The sequence below is a fragment of the Homalodisca vitripennis genome, chromosome 1 (genome assembly GCF_021130785.1).
Source record: "Homalodisca vitripennis isolate AUS2020 chromosome 1, UT_GWSS_2.1, whole genome shotgun sequence".
NCBI lineage: Eukaryota > Metazoa > Arthropoda > Insecta > Hemiptera > Cicadellidae > Homalodisca > Homalodisca vitripennis.
In genome coordinates, this window is record NC_060207.1 from 23,209,172 (window position 1) to 23,231,717 (window position 22,546).

The 22,546-nt window shown below is 31.6% G+C and overlaps 1 protein-coding gene across 2 annotated transcripts in view; it reads right to left on the reverse strand.

Moving 5' to 3' along the window:
- Nucleotides 1-9,641: 9,641 nt before the first annotated feature.
- Nucleotides 9,642-22,546, reverse strand: part of LOC124358223 (carboxyl-terminal PDZ ligand of neuronal nitric oxide synthase protein) — a 599,817-nt gene continuing 586,912 nt past the window's right edge. For both annotated transcript variants that reach the window (XM_046810519.1, XM_046810524.1), the window contains 4 exons: nt 19,423-19,580; nt 18,118-18,339; nt 15,929-16,072; nt 9,642-13,173 (listed from right to left, as the gene is read on the reverse strand). In XM_046810519.1, the coding sequence (XP_046666475.1) occupies nt 12,370-13,173; nt 15,929-16,072; nt 18,118-18,339; nt 19,423-19,580 (1,328 nt within the window). In that variant the 3' untranslated portion in view covers nt 9,642-12,369. The remainder of the gene's footprint in view (nt 13,174-15,928; nt 16,073-18,117; nt 18,340-19,422; nt 19,581-22,546) is intronic.

The window sequence follows — 22,546 nt, forward strand, 5'->3', positions numbered from 1 at the left end:
ATGTACATATACACAGCTCAGAGAAGCCTACTTTTATCAAAAGAAAACTAATTTAGTTTTCATAGCAGTCTTTAAATAAGTAAAATTTAGACTACATTGTTTCTTATATCTGCACTGCTAGCAGTTAACGACACCAAAGTTATTTTTACCTTGTTGCCACGATCAAGAAAATGCGAGCTGGAATGAGTGCATTATTTTAAAAGCACTTTCAGTAAACTTTCATCAAGCATAGTTCTTGCAGACTGCTTCAAAGGGAGTCTTCGGAGTTAAATTCTGACCATGTTATGTTTTAGGGCATTTTGTAAGGTAGATGATTACTTACCAAATTGCTGAAATTTGAAACATTGTTAAAAATATTTGTTAGTCGTTAATGAATATACTTACTATAAATGTAAAACAAATTTAAAATAATAAACAATGTTTACACTTGATTACATTAGACATGCTCTTTTAATTAATATTTATAAAATAATATTTATATTATAAAACTTTAGAGACCAAGATGGATTTTTTGCTACTTTAAAGGCCAGTGAGGCGTAGCTCTGAGGGATTTTTGAAATAAGAATAGGCCTATATTTATCCCAGGGATCATAAGAATGTCCATATAAAATTTCAGTACAATCGGTTTTACGAGTGAAAGCAAAACAAAGGCACTTTCGCATTTATAGTATTATTAGGATAATTTTTTATAATTCTGCAAGGAGTTGTATATACTTAATTTGAAAATTTGGATACTCTAGAAATTAGATTCAGAGAAAAGACGAAGAAGACAAGGATATGAATTTTGATAGTATGTAGTAAAAGTAAAATATAGAAGATAAAGAATTGTTTTATGAAAAAATTGTAATTTTCTTGTCATAGGTATTTAATTTAAAGCATGTATGTTCCACATTATTACACCCCTAAAGTGTGAATAGACAACAAATATTAAAACATACCTTTGTCAAACAGTTGTAATAGTAGTCATATACACTAAACAAAGATATCTGTTAATACTTATTAAAACACATCATTACTGATATACTGTACATAATGTAAAATTAATAAAATATTGCATTCAGCAATTTTTTCTAGCGACTGATTAAAAGAATTAGCCACAATACCTAATTGAAATGTCTATAAATTAGTTTTGGAGTGTTAAAATTTGTTTATGTTTTTCAGTCATCAGGAAGTTATCTTAAGAATGATGACTATGAAATTAAAATTTCTAACTCAACCAAAATATGATAGTTGCATTTTAAAGTAGTCGCATGACTTGTACCATTGCGTTAATTTAGCACATCTGATAAGTGTCTATAAAATATTTTTAGTAACTTTATAATTTATCTGACTCAATTGTTAATATCAATTTTTATATCTGTATTTATCACTTAAAATCGCTATTCAATGGTGAGTTGTATTGCATTCTTACAAGGTATAAGCAGTAACTGTTTCAACCTATTAGTTTTATTTTATTTTTTTATACCGGTACTGAATCATGGCCAAGGTAAAAATTTTGTATGGATGTAATTATCTACCTTCTTGAAACTTAATGAAATCAGAATAGTAAACAAAACTTAATAGTGCCATAGATTTCACAAAAAAGTTTGTTTCGAATCAATTGGAACCTATAGTATCTAGATATTGTTTAACCAGTATTTTTCTGAACTTTTTAACAGTAACACAAGAAGTTTTGATTTATTTAAGTCATAGCTGAGTAAAAAATATTTATAAGTATGAATATGTATGTTCTTTTTCATTCTTAAAAGCCCCATTTTGAAACTTCTAGTCAAGTTAGTCTGGCTATCCCAAATGACATAGTCCAATATTGGCAATTGTTGTCTAAATAATGATTTTAGTTGGAACTTGTTAATAAAAATAACAATTTGATTTATAAAATCCAAACTGATCATAAAAAAGAGTTTCATAGTTTAGTTTTTTGATGGTTTCAATATGATAAACTATTCTCTTTTTAAGTTTATTAGTTTTAAGCATACCACCATTTGTTGTGTATCCTTATTCTAGTACAACACTTTTTGTACTAATTTATAAAAAAATAACTGAATTGAAACAAAGTTTTGCATGGTAAATAAGTTTATTGTATAAAGCAATATGTCATTTAATCAAAATAGCTTGATTAAATACATAAATATTTCCTTTCTATTGCAAACTTAGTTATACAAGGGTTATTAAGGATCATCTTTTATGGTATGAGACTGGCCTGTTATTGGAATAGTACCAAAGATCACTATCATCGTGCTACTGTTTTTTTTTGTACGTGCTGCATATACTACATACGCACATACTTCTGTTCACTGCCTATAGATACCAGCACTGTAGTGAGGATTTAGTAAAGATAAAACAATTAATATCTCGTTTTCATAATATAAGCATTAATTAAAATTTTAAATAAACTTGTAACAGGAAAAGTTGTTTTAAATTGAAGCTATTTCCAATGCACTGGACATTTAGTTATATACTGTATATGGTGTACATAAGGCTAGAAACTTTGATTTGCCCTTTAGGAAAAGGATTTGAAGTTTCTCCCAGAGAGTTATTAAGACTGTTTATTTAGATTAAAATACATTACCTAATGAATGGGTACTAATAAAACAAGATGGTAAACCTATTTTATTAAACCTATTTTATTAAGCAGAAGGCACTTTTGTGTAATCTATCCATTTAACCATTTCTCAAAGTTTTGTTTCTGAAATTCCCCGATACCATATAACTTCAATGCATGAATTAAAAAAGTTGATCTAATTAACCAGCTTCCAAGCGAATGTTATGTTCAGCTCCATTTCATCTTCTGCTCAGTAAAGCATATGAAATCTAACTCTGTCACAGATTGAAATTCCCCCTGGAATCCGCCAGAAGAGATCCAAAACAGTCAGCAATGAAGATGTTCAAAACGAATGAGCCTTATGTGGAGTCTGTGACAATGTCAGATTTGTAAAACTTTTACAGTTCCTACATTTTAAGATTTTTTCATGTGTATTAAATGAGAGGTGATACACATTTTAGCAAAACCATCAATGTTGGTTTTATCTTGATTATTCTCTATCAAAATGTTCTCTATCTTATCACTTAATCAACACTGATTGTTATACTAGTAGATTTTTTTAAATGCATACATATTTCCATGGAAACAAATAAAACATCACAGCCTTAGGATTGAATAAAAACTTCACCATAACGTAATTTAATATTTGCCTAAATTTATTATTCAGAATAACCTTAAAAATGCTTAAAATATTTTAAAGTAGGCTAGGAAAAGTTACCATTCAATGTAAGTTGTCAGGTCTGGTTTGTAAATAATAATATATGTTCAAATTCTTCTCTTAATCTGATTAAACCCTTTATGTGTATAGTTCGCCTTGCATTACTGACACAACTTTTAATTTTTTGACTGCATCTTTGCCAGAACACATATAAAGCACATTGGGATAATATAATGATATAAAGGAGTGATCATTCATCTATTAAATAAAGCTGGAACAGTATATTTTTCAGGGTGTAAAACACCGTTTTTTAATTTCTTGTAATAGTTCAAGTATATTTAAAGCAACTAATTATTGAACTGTAATATAATTTTAAATGTTCAATTATTCAAAAGGTTAAACGTTTTTTTATAGAAAACAAAAAGAAAACACTAAATTCAGATTACATTACTGAAATTGAATAAAATTATTTGAACAGAAAGTAAACAAATATAAATTGTACATTGATGTTTTACAGTGATAAATTTAAATGCCTTGAAGAACACACTGGAAAACTCATAAAATATTACTAACACAGCTTTAAATGGTTTAACTTTTTATCTGGAAGTCATAGAAGATGATACTATTTCTTTTATATAGATATTTATTCTTATAAAGTAACAGAAAGGTCCATAATAAAATTGCAATTTGTGTAAATTGTTATTTATTTTTAAAATTTTTTAAGTATTACAAAATTAAATTTATTACATGCTAAAATTGAGTATATAATAATGTTTCTTACACATTGTTGAATTGTATAGTGCACTCATAGTTCTCTATGTAACGTAAAATAAATAATCAAATTAGAAAGGACAATATTTTTTTCAACTAAGTGCCAAGCTAATTTTTATTAAACCTGTTAAAACAAATAATACTGTTCAAGATAGGTGACAATACCCCTTTGTCATGTACACAAACAGTGCATAGAAAGCAAGATATAAATATCAGAAACTATATTATTTATAAAATGGCAACATACTGTAACATACAGTGTATAACGGATGACACCTGCCTTAGGGGACAGATATCTAACTTGAGCACCGAGTTATGTGTATGTACACCAAAACTTAAGTTTAAATCAATCTACAGAAGAACTTGTCAGGTATATTGACATATTTATATTTGTTATAAAAAGCCAAATTAATATGAAAAAAAAAAAAACAGTTATACTAAAACATGACCTGACATAGTGCACCAGACTGTCATGTATATGAACTTGACAAGTGTTATACATGTCATCAGCATCAGTCTTTCTAATAACCTACACTAAAGATCAACACGTAACTTGTGTTGTTAAGGCACTAGTTGTATCTAATGGAACATTAAAATTAATCTAAATTTCACTAAAATACACACTAATTGAAAAGTACCATTAACATTTATTTAGTGATATCTAAAATGGATTGTACAAGTCCTCCTCTTCAGTAGGAATGAACATATACATTAACCTAATATTTTTTGAATAATGAGGAATGACATCCACAGATAAAATGCTTATTGTAACAAATAAGACTTTCCTCTTACTAATAAACTAATATATAATAGCAATGATATTGTTTAACGATAATGTTTTTTTTTAATAGATTAAACACACTTTACAAAACTTTTCTTCAAAATATTAAATGTAATTGATATAAATCAGAAATATCTCAACACAATAAGACTTTGTTTACTAAGTAACCACTCAAATTAAGTTAATTTAAATTCTTGAGACATTGACACTTTTGTCTTTACTAATTAATTAATTAATTAACGTAGACTGGAATATTATAATATATAAATGTATAACTTAATAAATAAAATATTTTAGAAATAAAAAATTATAAAATACTGAATTGGTTTAACTCTTTTAACAGTAATTCAGAAAATTTTGGATTTGAGTCAATAGTTTCTTCTATAAATCCAACTGACGTCAATTTTGTTTCAGTGTACAATCAATATTCTTTGTGAAGAAACACACTAAACAAACTAGATTATTAAAAGAGCACTCAATATACTAAATAACTTTTATACTAAGAAACTCTGATAAAAAAATTACAAAATTTAAAGTGAAATGCTTAAATTAAAGCTAAGTTTTTTGCCTGAAGTGTTCTTTCTTTGTAAACAAAAGTTTCATGGATGTAATTTAACAAAATATGGCATATTTTACTACCAATTAAAAGTAATTGGATTGAAGTGAATTTTGAGCTTATTTATATTGTAATATACGAGTTATTTAGTACCTATATATTTTTGAGCTTTTTTGTTCCTACGTTTCTTAATATTGAAATTTCAAACAAATAAAGCATATTATTTATCCAAAATAACCCTGCTTGCTGTTTTTTTAATGATTTTATTATAATGAAGAAAACTAACAGTAATGTCAATAAATAATGTAAATTTATTATTTTATAATTCTTGAAGAAATGGTACATTCGATTTTTCTACTAACTATAAAGTAGAGATTAAGAATCAGTCTGAGAACCGGTTTGTATATTCAATAACCGGTTACTTCATATTGACATAGTATTTTCTGATGCCAGTTGATCATTAAAGCCATCCAAGAAATTTCAGTCTTTGGGATCATTCCGCGTTCTGTTCAGAAGGTGGTGACCCGACCGATCCGAAGACCAAGGAGTCGCTTTCGTTTGCGCCCTGGGAGCCGGTTCAATAGAGCCTCAGTGGCCTCGACCTCGGGGCCCTCCTCGGTCTCTCCTGCATCGACGAACCCACTCTCCGGGCGGGAGAGTGGCTGGAGCATCTCGAACCACCGAGTCACCTTGGATGTGGGACTCAGCTAGAGGGAAAGCATAAATACATCAGTAATTTACATAAATAAGTTTCTTACATTTGTATTAGAACAATCTATGCAACTATTTAGATCTCTAGAGAACAATATTTGGAAGAAATATTTATTGTAATAAACATTATTGAAAACTGTTGTGTTTCAATGGCAATAAAATAAAACTTACAATAAATATAACACATTCAATATTTCATATATTTGAGTTAAGTTTAATAATTGTATATAAATAAACCGTGTTGTTCCTCATAGGAGAGGAGCCAATAGCTAATTTGCATTATATATCCAACCACACAACTTAGTTTTTCTTTAAATCAATAGAGTAATTTCCCTTAAGAAAGAAATGTATATCATATGCGCTAGTTTTGGTGGATGTCGAAATAAGTGGGTATTAATAGGGTTATATAGAATTATAACTTTTATATCAGATTTTACATTTTTTAGCTTGACAAACTGAAGCCAATCATCAGAAGCTAAATAAATTTTAAATCAGTCCCAGCTAATCATGTACATACCTTTAGAGTGTATACTTTCAGTCTCTTTCTAGTTGCCTGACATTGATATAAAAATAATTGATGTTGGTGTAATAAAACTAGAAAAAATATAATCTAAGAAAAAATACAGTTTCATATTTTTAACCCTTTTCACCCTCTGCTTCCATTTCAACCTCTGCTAAAACTAGCATGGCTATCAATCAAGTTTTCAATATTAGGAAAAAATCCTTTACCGATTTCAAGAAAAACCACGCTATATGCTTGCACCATGCAAATCAGTTCCAGCTCCTCTACTATTAGGATAGGTACGTCATTCGAATTTTGATAACCCATTGGTGTAGTTATGATGCAGTGGATTTTAAGGTAATATACTCGTAATATTTATATTTATTATATGTATTACGCTAATAAAATAAATACATGTTTAGAAGAAAAATTGTCTGCAGTAAATTTTTATTAACGACATCTGTGTCTTGGTAACATTAATTTAATAAAAGAAAATGTCATTGTTTGTAATAAAAGATTGTTGCTAAGAGCTGTTGTGAAAGCAGTGGCTGGCAGGTGCATGCAGTAGGTGGTGCTATCCCTCATTCGAGAGAAACCCTTGCAATTATTGGTGCATTTGTCAGCGAGTGAACACTGGCCGAGTGCCTAGTGCCTATTAACCAGCTGCTGCTCATTTGGCTCTCACAGACTGCATAGTTGGTTGTTACGGCAGTTATTTTCTCTCCACAGAACACATCGCACATCGTTAACTATTACTGTTTTTCAATGACACGGTAACGGTTTGAATGTCCACATGCTAGTAAATGAACAAATAGATTTCCAGTTCAAATATACTGTTAATCTAGATTCATTGTAAGTTACAGATGTTCAACTGCCCTACCTTATTCTGAAAATCACTGACAAATAAAGAAGGTATGAGTAAAAATCTTAAACACAGTGATCGTTGACTTTATGACTTAACTACTAACATTTTTTCTGTCTGCAACAGTTTCAATTTTACTCACATTGAATAAAATAAAGTTAACACCTTCATGGCGCGTGTTATTTGAAATTCACAGGAAAACTATTTAATAAATGAGTTTTTGAGAAAATTAGGTTAATTGTATCTCAATGCAATACTACCTGTCGCATCTTCGACAAACAAGTTATGGCTTAGTGGTAGCAAAGTCTACCATTTAAGGATCTGAAAAACTTTCATCTGTAATAAATAAATCTGTAAATAAATTAAGTATAATCATATTACATATGATATAGTAGCAGATGTAGCTTAATGAAATGAGCTATAGACAAAATGTTGCATTCATCTGCAGCTAAGACTGTTTCTTAACAGATAATATGACATACTCCTACCTTGTATAGAGTAATGACAAAAATGTAATTATGGAATATTAAGAGAGTAAATTAAATTGAGATATTGTATAGACAGACAGGTAGAAATTAAATGTTTCCAGTCCCTCGAGTGATAGACTTCGCTAAAACTCAGCCAACTATAGAAAAGCTATACTTTGAAATCCACTTTATTATTAAAAGAACCTTTCTTACATTTTTTTGAAATTCTTAGGGTATATTTAAAAAAATTCTGATTCGTGAGGAAGTTAGCTTTGTTAAAAACTTTTTAAATTGTATATTGACATTCTTTAGTGTATTATCATAGAGTTAAGAACAGGTGTCATGAAAATATATGAACATTCATTCATTTCATTTCATAGTTCAATTTTAAGCTGTGCAAAATTTAATTTTGTATTTGTCCTATTTCAACAACAGGTTATATAATGTTCATCATGAGACTATAGTGTGTACCAAAATGAGCAATATTCATAGAGTACTCATGTCACACGGCATTTATCACAGTCAATATGGGAAACTGCAGTCAGCTTTTTTCAGTTTTACTAATGTTTAATATTTTTTTTAAATTTTAAAGTACTGAGTTCACTGTTCCAGATTTAGAAAGACAATTTTGTTCAGATTTAATTTTTGTGAATTAGAACGGCGTTAACAACAGACTTACGGGTGCCTCGGTGTTATAACAATACTTTGTTTTGCTTACAGTCTTAAAATAATAAAAACCAAAATAGTCGTTATACAGTAAAACTAAGAATATTTAAACACTTGAGACAAAACAAAAGAGAAAGAAATGAAAAGTGCTCACCGTAAATAGAGAAAGAGATCTGAGCATCTGAAGATCCATGAAACCCAAGCGGAAGCCTTTCACCTGTGTGTTAGTGAATGGCCAAGCATGGTGAGTGATAGCTTAGTTATGTCAGCAGCTGTGTTATAAAGCAAAATAATATACATACTATGTACATTAGAAAAATCCCTTTCTCTCAAGCAATTATTGTGGAGGCTGTGATTTGATATTTTATGAGAGGATGGGAAAAAGCTAAGTCAGATGTACAAATTTTTAAAAACTGAATTTTCCTATGAATATTTAAAATAACCACTGATAGATAAAATTTCTTCTTAAATACAAATTCCTGCTTGTAGATGAAGACATATGTACAGTGTGTTTCATCTATAAATAGCAACTTAATTTTTGTTGTACTTTTAGAATCTACTATTAAATAATAACCTTTTTCACAAAAAGTTAAATAGTTAACTTTGCAACACACTTTGTTACCTTTAAAGGTTTTAATTGATGAGTTGTCATATACAATGTGATTAATACATTGATTTGAACGATCACAATCAAAATTTATTGGGATAAAAATAAAAGTGTTAAAAATCCAATAAGTTCACACAACTTAACACAGCACAATTTAAAAAAAAAAACACTAGATTGTACTTGAATTAGTGAAAACAGGTAGTAAGTTCTGTTGCTAACATGACAACAGGTAGCTTAAGCCAAAGAACCGGCTCAAAATAGACATTACTAGCTTTAAATTCTGATGTGTCATAACGGTTTTTGTTAGATTATTACAAGAGCAAAAGGATCAAAATGATTTAATGAAGCATTAAGGCATGTTTGTACCAAGACAGAAATAAGCAGGATATATGAAATACGACAACAAAGGAAAAATGGAACAATAGTTTGGGACAGAAAACCTGGCAGCCATCTGTTAATCGTGGGTAAATATAACTCAAGTGGTGGGTGTTGGGGTGGGGACAGAAATGAGAGACACATTGTTATTATAAAAATACATGTATTGCAGTCATGGAACATAACTTATGGCTAGGGAAAACGCCCTCATATGCTCTCTGTACAAGCTAACATTAAATGTTGTTACAAATTCAAGAACTTGAATTCATTAATATTCAAACAGGTAAGACCGTTCCACATATCCAAATAAACTGGACATGTCTTCATATAACAAGTCATGTATGTAATTAATAAATTTGTTGACAAGAAAAAATGTATTATTCAATATACCTTGTTTATTTAATGTATTCATAATTAGAAGAGTTACATCACAATTCCTTTTAACACGGAAGACTGAAAACAAACTCATCTTATTAAGTGATATCATTTGGCACCATCTTAATTACTTTACATGTTTAAACTACATTACTACAGTAATAGGTTTCATTATTTCTTCAAGTTACAAACTGGAATACACAAGTCAAGTAATGAAAATCATTGTAATAAAACTGCAGCATATAAATTAATTATAGTAAAGAACTATTATTATAAACACGTATTATGTAGGTATATGATGAATACTCAATGTCATATCCATTCAAATATAAAATTGATTAGTAATAAAAAAACTATTCACCTGTTCTGGAAGTTCAACCTGACTAATATATTTTTATCGGCTTTATGGCACTGTTTTCTTTTTTTTGTATGGTATTTACTGATGGAGAAAAGTTATACTTCGACTTAATAAATTTGTTAAGCATAGTTATACTTTCAAATTAGGTTAATTTTGAAATATTTCCGACTTTACTATTGTTTACAACGATAAATTACAATAAAAATATGGTTTCCAATATATATGTAAACAGGATCATGAGAAATGTATAACTTCAGGGTTTCATTATGTTATCATTTATCGAAGGCTTGCTTTTTTACCTATCAGTTGATAATAAATAAATAGATATATGTATAAAAACAAAAATTGATGAAATTAGTTTTTTATTAAAAAAAAACTACACAATTCAGGCCTTTATAACTTATAACCACACATCTGTTCAGTACTGTCTTATTCTTAAAATGGAAACAGTATTGCATAATTAAAAGTAAGTGCTGTGTAATAACATATTATTGTTCTGGTAATACATTTTCAATAATAATTAAACAACACAATAGTATTTTCTGGTCTTAGAAAACAGCCAAAAAGAGTTTTAAAAATACTTTATTCTCACACAGTTAAACTATCAGTGTGATAAAATTCGTTTTTTTAAGTTTAGTTCAAGTAAATCTTGCCAAACCTTTTAGTTTATATACATATGTTAAAAATGACAACTCTATTCTTCAAACTAGGCTTTTGAAAATATTCAAAGGAGGCCAATTAGAAATAGACAATGTAATATTGTTTTATTAAACATATAGCATACCACTTAAAAAATGCAGTTCAGTTTACAATGAGCATATGTGTGAATTAACCCAGCAAGTAGTATATAGGTGTGAAAAATGGATGTAAGGATGAAAATAAGGGTGTGAACTTGTCGAAGATAGATCACATTATATAAGCACTGATATGTGAAAACTATTTCCACAGAAGGAGAGTGCCTTTTTAGCAGAGAAAATATCAAATAACCTTGTCTCGAGCAAAATATCTTGAAGAGAATGTACAGGGAAGTTAAGAAACGCAAGGAAATGAGCAGTTCATCATGAATCAATCACTTGGCACTCACATAATTAAATACATTAGGCCTTATCTAAGTCAATATAAAATGTCTTGTACTTTGTCACTATAAACTAATGTTAACAACTTCAGTGTAGTAGGTCACTGAGAAGGTTGATTCAAGAAAGAGTAATAAACTTATACACGATTGTATGCCTCAATAATAATAATAATAAAATAAAACTAAGCAAACTGTAAAAAAGGATGCACATATTTCTTGAGTCCAATGTCAAGCAAATATCACCTACAACTGTCAAAATACAAAAATCCTAAGATTCATAATACTGTTTTGACAAAATTCACGCTTCAACATATCCTGTAATGAAGAGTTTGGAATTACTTTAAACAGCTGAGAGAAAAAAAGATTATAATAATTACGAAAAGATTTGGGATATTGAGTAGGGTAACACGTAACTATCCATTAAAGGAGTTTTAAATACAAAGTTTGGAAATTAATAAGTAAAAACAAATTTTTAAGGGCTAACAAACAAATGCAATGATTTGCACTATGAATAAATATTGATTTTTATACATAGTTGTTTTACACTATTCCCTTAACGATACAGAAAATTTTATTTCTCAGCTTGAACTACTGCAGAAGTTAAGAAAAATAACAAGTGTAGAACAAATGAGCATTCCTTAAAAAGATTTTCAAATGTAATACTTGTACAAAAGGAGTACTAACTACAACTGGTTCAAAAGCTGAATGTATCATTCAAAATTACAACTGCCAAAAAATGTATTTATCTGTATTACATAAGGATCTAACCTGTCTTATTATTGCTGATTTATTTCAAAATTCAACAGTCTGGAGGAAGATAATGAAGATAAAATGTTATGATTTGAGAATAACTGGTTTGATTTTCCCTCAGTTTTATTCAAGGTGTTGAAACCTCAGGTCCATTTTACTAATGGAACGACATTGTGCCAAGAATTAGATCTATTGAAGAACAGCGCTACCGGTACTTGTGTTGAAAGTCACAAAAACCCAACCCAATCACAGAAGGCTATGAGAGAACACATAGTCCCCCTTTCACTGGACTCTAAGGTATCACAGGTTTGGGTCATTTTGTCGTGTGTCGAGCCCATGCAGTTCGTTGCACTTGGGACATTAGTTCACTTCGATTAGGAACTTTTTCACTTGTAGATCTCGTAATAAACGGTCCGTTCTGCACTAAACTCGAAGTTGGCCTGCGCAACTCCTCTTCATCCGAAGACACCCTCAGTGTAGACAAAGCTGCAGCTAGCTGATCTTGCCGTTTGCCCATGGAAGAAAGTTCTTTCTTTTTAGCCCCTGAAGGTGGAGGATCCAACCGGGGAATATCTTTATGGTCTTCATCTGAACCGACAAGTACTCTTGTTCTTCCATCGGTTTCTGTCGTCGTTATCGTTCCAACTTGTGACAGAGGACGGATAAACTGGGAGCCTTCTTCACTCTCTTGTTTCTTATGAGGGAGGACAGGAGAATTTGTATAAGAAGATGCTTGGGATACTCTGAAGTTAAATTGCTGCTGAGGTGAGGTCTGAGCTTGACTGTTCTGTGAGTACATATTGCCGACAGGAGGATAATACTGACTCTGCCGGAAGGGTGGATTAATATTCTGCAACCTTTGAAGCAGCTGATTTTGGAATTGCTGATCAGCCAGTCCAAAGTTGAAGACGTTGGGAAGAATATTCCGCTGTTGCCGTGGTGAACCAGGGACACCTCCTTGCAGATACGGTTGATTGATGTTGCGGTTTTCTATCAGACCTTGACTACTCTGAGATACCAGTTGTCGCAAAGTTTCCAGGTCCGGATAGTCTTGTAGGTACATGGATCCCAGCGATGGGGTCTGCGGGTCACACAACATTCCCATCTGCGACTGCGACTAAACCATAAAATTTGGCTAATACCAAAGTCATAAAATGGGGCTACAGACTATTCATAATTTCAGTTCCCATTTTACTACATTTTTATTTGATAAATAAATTAAACAAAAATCTTTAAAATAATCTCAGAGTCTTACACCAAATATGAACATTAAAATTAAAGTAACAAAACTAATCCATTTATTAATGTTTACAACAAAACACAAACATATGGATTATCTAGAACTTAATAGAGGGAACTGAACCATGAATAAATAATGTATTGTATATGTTTTAATCTATATCTTAATAATCAATATTCTGTAATAGTCCTAAGTATCAAACAATGTAAAAGGTTAAGAATGTTATCTACACATACAAATCATGCTTTGAGAAAATCTACAACTGCTTATTCAGAAAAGAAATCAATTAGCGAGTTGATATTATCATTGATATTATTGTTATTATTATTGGAAGGGGTGGGGGAATCCTCGCGCAAGACCTGCAAACAAGGAATACTTTGCAATCGACAAACAACACTACAAATAACTCTAAGCAACATAGTAAGCTATGATATTTTAATGGCTGTTAATTTAACAATACATACTTATTAATCCACATTTCAAAAATAAACTTTATTCTCTATTACAGCACATAACAATAACATTCATAAAAACTCTTTTGTTAATAAAATAAAAAAAATGTTAATCGGTCCTTAACAAATATCACTTGAGACATTTTTATTTGTCTAAATCCTGATCAAAGAAAATTATTGTGAGATGAAAACTACTTAATAGAATATAACATAAGTAAGTCTTACAGATGATCACTAGTAATCATTAAAAGTTACAGATTTGTACTTAAAAACTGAATTCACGTTCACTTCAAAATCCTAATTATAGTGACATAACAGTGAATAAATTACTGAAACGATGCCTACTTTGAATATTGTATAGTTTATATAAAATAGACACTCAACAATAAGTGGTCATGGAATTTTTTTTATAAATGTTGGTAAGGGTCTCAGAAAATCTATAAAACATTTTATGATAGTAACTATGCTAGGTCGAACACAATTCATAGTCTCATAACCAAAGCTACAAAAAACAACATTCACTTCTAGTAACTAGACCCATGTGTACTGTGACTAAATGATTCTAAATATCATCATTGTGTCTCAGAATTTAAGAGTATTAAAACATCAGGCCCACATAAAACATGATGAGTTTTTATAGAACTGACATCCAATTGGTGAATTCTGACACACAACATGGTTCATGAAATTAAATTACATCAAAATAGGCCTGTATAAGTCTAATTACTAGATCCAGATGCAAAATTAAAAAGATTAGCAAAAATCACAACAGTTTGTAATAATATAATTAAAATACTTCTAAGAACTTGAAATCTATACTTTTTACATGTGCCTTTTCATTCACAAATAAATAGACTTTCATCCAATTGCAATCACCTCCAACCTTTAACATATATTCACGAAAGTCTAACTCAATTTTAATATAAAACACTGCCCCAATATGATTTTGTTTCGCCATGCAATTTTCGTAGACATTTATTTACATGCAAGCACATTAATTGAAAAATGAGTCAAAAGTGCTACCAAATTGTTTAATCAAAGAAGCGCAAAGTTATGATGTAAGGTTAATGCTGCATGCTACATGCTACATGCTACATGCTGTCTAGATGTGTTACATTTATAATAACTCAAACACTGAAAATCAATACAAGCATAGGTAATGCATATGGTAGCACCACTTAAGTCTAAAAACAATAGAAACCATACTAAAGTTATTATACTAGATAGTACGTGTGAATAATATGATTGCATTAAAATATATAGTACGGTATTTGTAATACAATTCAATATCTATACTGTGTCCATTAAAGTAAACAATTACTGTGTGACATTAATGAAATGAGACATTGGGACCAAAATTCACTAGTAGGGAGTTTTAATGAACAATAGCTCAAAATCTACTTTACCAACCTCAACAAAACTGGGTATGAGTTGAGCTACTCTGATTAAATCATTAGTTAAGCCCAACAAAAATGTTTTATAAATTAAGGAAGTAGATTTGAAAACGATTCCAGTGAAATAATTTCAATTTGAATGTATAAACTGTTAACTATTACGTTGTTTAGCTGTACTAAGACAAGCACTTGCATTTCATTAACTCACAATCAATGTGCATTCAATGAACCACAAAAAAGTTCAAGTACAAGATTAACAAACATACAATGTTCTGCTAAACAACACTCATTGCTATAGTTCACGCTCCAGCCACCAGAGGCAGCAGTGTACAGGGAAAGAAGTAATGAATGTAAAGTAATATACTATGCGAGAATTGGAAAACAATGACGATCCATTACTAAACAATAATAATGTTGCAATTCAAAATTTTGGGAGACTTTGTATTAATAACTTGGAATATTAAATTAATAAAAGTAATTAAAATTGCTCCCTCTATATTAGGAGAGTAGTAAGCACTGAGGGAATAGAATATAAGTATTTTGTAAACTGACAAATGAAAATAAAATTAATTATTTAATTTAATTTATATTTTCATATCATGTAGTGAGATATTTTAATAGTGAAATAATGGTTTAAATGCTCAGACTTTTACAACCTAGAGACTTTTCCATACCTCATAATGAGTGCAGCCCATCTCAGATGGGTATGTATTCTGGTAAAATTACAGAAAATTTTCTAATCTATTACGATCTAATTCCAGCAAAAGTTTTAACAGTAGAGCTAACCTGAGGTACAGAGGTGACATGCTGCTGATGCTGCTGGTGCTGCTGATGCTGCTGAATCCTCTCAGTCTCCTGTAGGTGAGCGACCAGTGCACTGATGTGGTCCAGCAACTCCTTATTATGCACCAACAGCTGATGGGTTCGGGCCTGTACAGGTTTCAATCAAACAATAAAAGTCTGTTGAAATTCAAGCCGGTTTTATACTGGAAACTAAAATTTGTATAAAAATGGTGCATCTAACATGAGTCTGAATTTCATCATGTCTAAAGTTAGCATTTATGATGCCAACAATGATTGGTCTGTGGAACAAAATTTACTTCGACTGTGGGAGGTTTGCTGTTTTGTTTCATGACTTTAATGTCCAGTGCATTCGAGTATAAGTCATAGTTAACATTGATTTATGGGGCTGGCAGCTTTTAGGTGCAACATTAGTAGTGTTTGGGCTATATTTGTGTTGATTGATTTATAATATTACTGTACCCTACTTTCTAAAAATAGACTATGCCTGAACTGGCATTGGTCATTAAAACCACTTTGTTTACTGATCAGCTACCAAATCGGCAAATAAAATATCTAAAATTGTAATTTTTGTCACTCCCCCTTCACCTTTCATTGTACACAAAAGCATAAATTATTTAGCATTAACACAAAGAGACTGAATGAGCTCTATAAGGGAAAAGCCTTCAAAGATGTTACTTATATCCAATATGAATATTCCCGAGAACAGAGAGACTTTGACAGTTCACTTGAAGTCGGTCTGAGCAAAGTTCAGTCACAATAGAATGGCTTGTCTCATCAAGTAATTGAAACCTGTCACAACTTCCTTGGCTTAATTCACCTCACAGATTTTCAAATCTTTGTCAAGACTAATATAATCTTCATACCTCCCTTGTTGGTATATATTTATTATAACATCACAAAACTCTACTAACTTTTAAATTTTGTATACATAAGTTGATTTTTTAATAATTAATAAAACATCAACAGTTGGTTAAAATTATTGGCAAATTCCATTACAAGTCCCAGAAAACAAGACCAAAGGCAAACAATAAAAATAAATAGAGCATGGCAATGTTATTAAAAACATGTTTACATACATTCAATTAGGTTTGAAGGAAAGAGGATTGAATCATTAATTATTTTTAGTTATCCATAAGGTTTATTATATATGCAACATTATCTGTATGGTTTAAAAATTTAAACTTTAATAATGTATTATACACCATATACTGTACACCATATGCAGTTATTTCCTTCCCAAATCTGACAAAGAAAGCCTATTGATACACCTTGTAAGAATGGTGTTACACACTTATGACCCTAGGAGGGTTCACTTCTGGCTGGTTTATACCTCCATGTTGAACCCACACTATTTATATTAAAGTATTTAAATTTTCCAGATGAATTATAAAACACAACTACTGCTATAACAGCAACCAGTCTATTGTGATATATCTAGTATTGTTAATCTATATACGAGCATACACTGCACAACACAATTATGTCAAATTCAGTCATATTTCTACATTTCAATGAGATTTGCATAAAGTTATTTATAAACAGCTAGAAAATTTTTCAGAAAAGTACGAATATAGTTTACAGTAATTTGTTAATTCATATACAATATAAAATAAAAATATTTTGTCTCAGAACTTAAAAATGTTAAGGGCAATAACGAACCAATTAAAAAACCATTACTTATGGTTATAAATGATGCTATCCATTTCCCATTAAAATTTGCATACATTATATAGGCAAAAAAATTTAAAAAAATCATCCCCAATGGTAATTGAGTTTTCATTTATTCACAACCTAATTTATATTTAAACTTCATTTAATAGTCAAATATCATTACTGTTATAACATTTCTTTCATTACAGCTTTCTTTTCTTATATACATTCTTATTACTTAGGTGATAAATACTCCATATGGTGTGGGAGTGTTCCATATTGAGGGGACCTGCAGTAAAAGTTTGCACTGAGCCCTTAAGGGCCAGCCCGCCATGATTATATCATACTTATGCCAGATCATAGGGCTAATCATAGTAGATTATTTGTATAATCCTGTTTTTTTCAAGGCTATTTTAAAATTAGTTGGATTTTACAGTGTTTTATATAAAATCCTTGGGCACAATTATACTTTGGTAATTTTTTGGAAGATTTGAAATGAACATGTTGAGTACGAGACTGACCTGAGCCTCCAGTCTAGCGGCAGTCTCGGCAGCGAGCTGGTCCCTCAGCAGATGAACTTGTGCCACGGCAGCTTGCGTCTGCTGGTTCTGCTGCTCCAGCTGTTCTCTCAGCAGCTGCAGCTCGTGGTGAGCGCTGAGTGGAGTCCCTGCTGATGGCAGACTCGACTCTGCCACGTGCTTCAGTGGCTCACTCAGCGGAGAGCTGTACGTCTCTCCTCCGCTCTGTGTCGGACAATGCAGAAGTAATCACAACACTGACAAGTCCTCAACTCAGCACAAGTAATTTATCATGCCACATTGTTTCATCAAAGTATTCTGGTCCAGGAAATTAGAGATAATTTTACTGAAGTAAGAGGAATGCGCTGTAAAATTTTAAATGCTTTTTTGATTTTCGTTGAGGTGACATTACAATTTAATAAATAAGAATAAAAATAAGAGTCTAAAACGATTTTTGGGATGAAGTATTGTGATACGAGTTGTCATGGACTTCCATCACTAAGGCAAAGTAGAATGCAAACCTGCCCATTAAAATCAGGCCAAAAAGAAAATTTATAAGTGTTGTTATTTTATTAAGTTTGCTCAATGCTACTATTTTAAATTATTATTAATTTTTAACTATTGTTATATTCCTTTATAGTGTATATAGGCTACAATATAACTAATATATCAGCTTATTTGTATTTATTTTACATTGTTACTGTACAGTTTAATGTTATATGTTAGATAAGCCTTTTGGCCCTCAATAACATTTCATAATAAAGTGCTTTCAATCCTATTCTATTCAATACTATTATCGAGAAGTTGCATTAGGCAGCGGGAAAGAGGAAACAAATTTTCATGTCATTGACGTGGAGTAGAAGTACCAACCACAGATTTGCATATGTTCTAAATAAGCGAAGTTATTTCAAATTTAACTCGATATTAGAAATCTGGAGGAGTTTTAAATGTTTGAAAAGACAACAGTTTGACTGCAAGTAATAAAATGTGGTAAACAAATCAATGATACCATTTATTGGCATCATAAAGTCCTCCTGTAGGTAGTTTATCTTTTACTTCCTCATGATTTGAACATAAAGGTATTCAATATGCATATAAGATTCTCTATCATTTACTATGCAAGTTCCAACAATTCCAGACGTGGTTCAACACAGCACTTCCAAAAACCATCTAAATTTACATTAAAAGTCCACAAAGAACTAGCTAAAACATCTTATTAGCTGATTGTTTCTAAGTTACATGAATCGTGAACAGATGCTTTCACAGGTTATAACATGGAACCATGCTAAATTAATATAGTTCACTTACAAGAGGCGACCGACGAGTTGGGTGGTTGTTGGGAGGGGGAGGAATGATATCGAGTCGCAGCGGCCTCTGGGCAGGCGTCACGTCCGACTGGGCGTCCAGCGTCGACAGCGAATCGTTGGCTGCAAGCGTCTCCGAGCTGACCGGTTCCGGGAACAGCTCTGTCATACAGTCAGAATTAGTACATCTTGGGTGTTAGAACTTGGTCAGGAGTCAGGGTCGGTTAGGTCCACAACAGCAGAACAAGGAGTGTTAGACTTGGATTGATACGCTTTTTAGAGGTGGCTACTTCATCTTTGAAGTAAATTTCGTCAGGAATTTGAACTAATTGCACTATTAGAATCGATTTATAGAGATTCGCCTTGAACTTGAAGCGAGTCAGTGGTACTAAAGAGGTAAGAACACACATGCTGAGCTTAAATAATACATTTACAAGACGATAAAACACCCAGCTTAAAAAGTAAACAACTTCTGCAACTTCTGAGTAACAGTTATGCTTTCGCAGAATTTGCAGATACGTTTATAGTGTTCCAAGTATTTGTCCGAACCGTTTATCAATGGAGTCTGTCCGAACTCGTGTACAGATATATTTATAGGCTGTCTAATAGATAATGATGATTAATGTTATGATTGTCTATCAGTAATGATATTCTTTATACGAGAACGATACTTTTAAACTTTGACACTGTTTACGAATGTTCGTGTAAGGCGTAACATCTTGACAACCGTAACTTAAGAAAAAGTAACAAATATCCCTGACCAGTGTTCTTTATGGGTAATAAATATTTATTCTCGACTACCAGAACAAACAAACTCCGTCAGAAATACAGCAAACATTGCTCGGAAGAAATAAACTAAAGGTATAAATAAATCTAAGCGCATTATTATTTAGTTCAAGATCGTTGACACTGACCGGCGATACTAAGAAAACATAGGGCAACAATAAAGTAACAAAAGAAACGAGCACAAACTGAAATAAACTTAATATTTACAGACCCATTGTTGTCACTTCAAGACTTTGGAAATACAAACAAATAAAGGTTGTCGGCTGTCAGTAGAACCAATTGTCAGATCAAAGTCTGCAGAGTGCAGAAGCGAGCGGTCGGGCTCGGTGCCAAACACGTCATAAGCGACATGACGTCACAGTGTCATAAACGTCGGAGATTAGCGCTTTGGCGGGAATCCAGCCGAGGCAGGCGCGTAGATGTAGTGGTGGCTATCTATCGTAGTAAACACGCTGTTACAATGGTCTCATCTCAAGTGGATGGTGATTTGATGGCGCTCATGAAACATCCCAGGCGCAAGGTGCTGCCCCTACTCAAGGGTAATACTTGGGCGGAGATCCAGATCGGGAAGCCGCGTAGATGAAGTAATAACTGTCTACAACATTGTAACAATGGTACAATTTAGAGCCGAGGAAGATTTAATGGTGTGGTCTTACTTTTCATACTTCTATAGGTGCAAGATGCCGCCTTTGCTCAAAACTAAGACTTCAGCGTAGATTCAGATCAGAAACGATGAAGAATTAGTGGTGTAACCTTACTTGAGCGGAGATTCAGATCAGGAAGGATGAAGATGAAGAATTAGTGGTGTGACCTTACTTGAGCGGAGATTCAGATAAGAAAAGATGAAGATGAAGAATTAGTGGTGTAGCCTTACTTGAGCGAAGATTCAGATCAGGAAGGCGTGTAGACGAAGTAGTCCACTACAAAATGGTCTAAATTCGAGCAGATAAAGGTTTTATGGTCTGACCTCATTTTTATGTTTTTCCAAGTGCAAGATGCTTCCTAATAAGAGTGCATTTCATTGAATACTAATGTTTGTATACAAATTTGGTGCCTAAATTGGCGAGAGAAAGTAAAATGTTAGGCTAGTCTATTTAAATTCAATACGATAGAAAATGCAAGATCTAAAAATTTGTAATTGATATTCTCAGAACAAAAAGTACTGACATGTGTTTACAAATGTAAATCTTTAATGATATTGATAATTAATAAAAAAAAAAAAATACTTTTTAGAAGATGTAGCATGCAAACTGATGACATAAATTTCACTTAGTCAGTCTAAGTTTTCAATTTACCGCTTAAAACACTTAATGAAAAGTTTCTAAATGTTATAATTAATTGTAAAATTATTAGTTCACAAAAATAAACTCAGTTTTAGGCAGTCAGTTGTTTAACAATTCACTGCTGATCAGAAGGGGATATCTGTGCTCCTTGGAATCTAATCTGAGCCGGTGATCAGGACAATAACACAAGGTATTCCACAGAGAGGCGAGCCAAAGATAAAAGAAGCGATGGTTCGGAAGAACTCACACTGTTAAATTCGTGATTTCTTCCTCTAATACTTGTAAACAAGAAACTCATATTTCTTCTAATTTAGTGTCATATGAAATAGTGTCTAAATGGAAATAAATACGTAATTTTTTCACATACGAGTATTATTCTACAATTGAACGAAATTTTATAAGATTTAAATGTATATAAAGATTAAAACGTGCACTACAGAATAGCGTTTTTGTTTTATATCTCATAAGAATTAGATTACATAATAGTTCAAAAACCAAACTTTAAAAATTAAGTTGGAATATTAGTAATGAGATATGATCTACCTGAAATCACTTATTTACTTTCTATTGGATTAAAAATGTACGTGCCACTGACCAAAAATATAGGTGAATGATACCACGTAACTGGCTACAATGATTCCTTTTAAAATACACCATCACAACATATCCCTTGTCTGTTTTCGGAATTTTACAACAGCCAACTAAATTACCCTTTTCAGAGCTATTCCCATTCCATCAATTATTTTTCCTTCTACTGTTCTTTTACTACCGAATAGAAAAAGTATAATCCCATAACACTCGGCACTAGTGTGAACGCCATTTTGGATGAAACGGCGAGATTGGATTATCTATATCATTGATATAGGAGATGATGACTTCCATTTTCTCACAAGCTGTCTTTTTTTCTGCTAGATCTCTCTCTTCCTATCGCTCAAAGGACACTGAGCGCCGGTAACGCTAGACCGACCTCCTAAGCACGATAGGCGTAGGGGGAGATATCGACGGTGGGGCGGTGTAATGTGTACTTTTGTTAGGCTTCAATTCAACAATTTTTTTTCA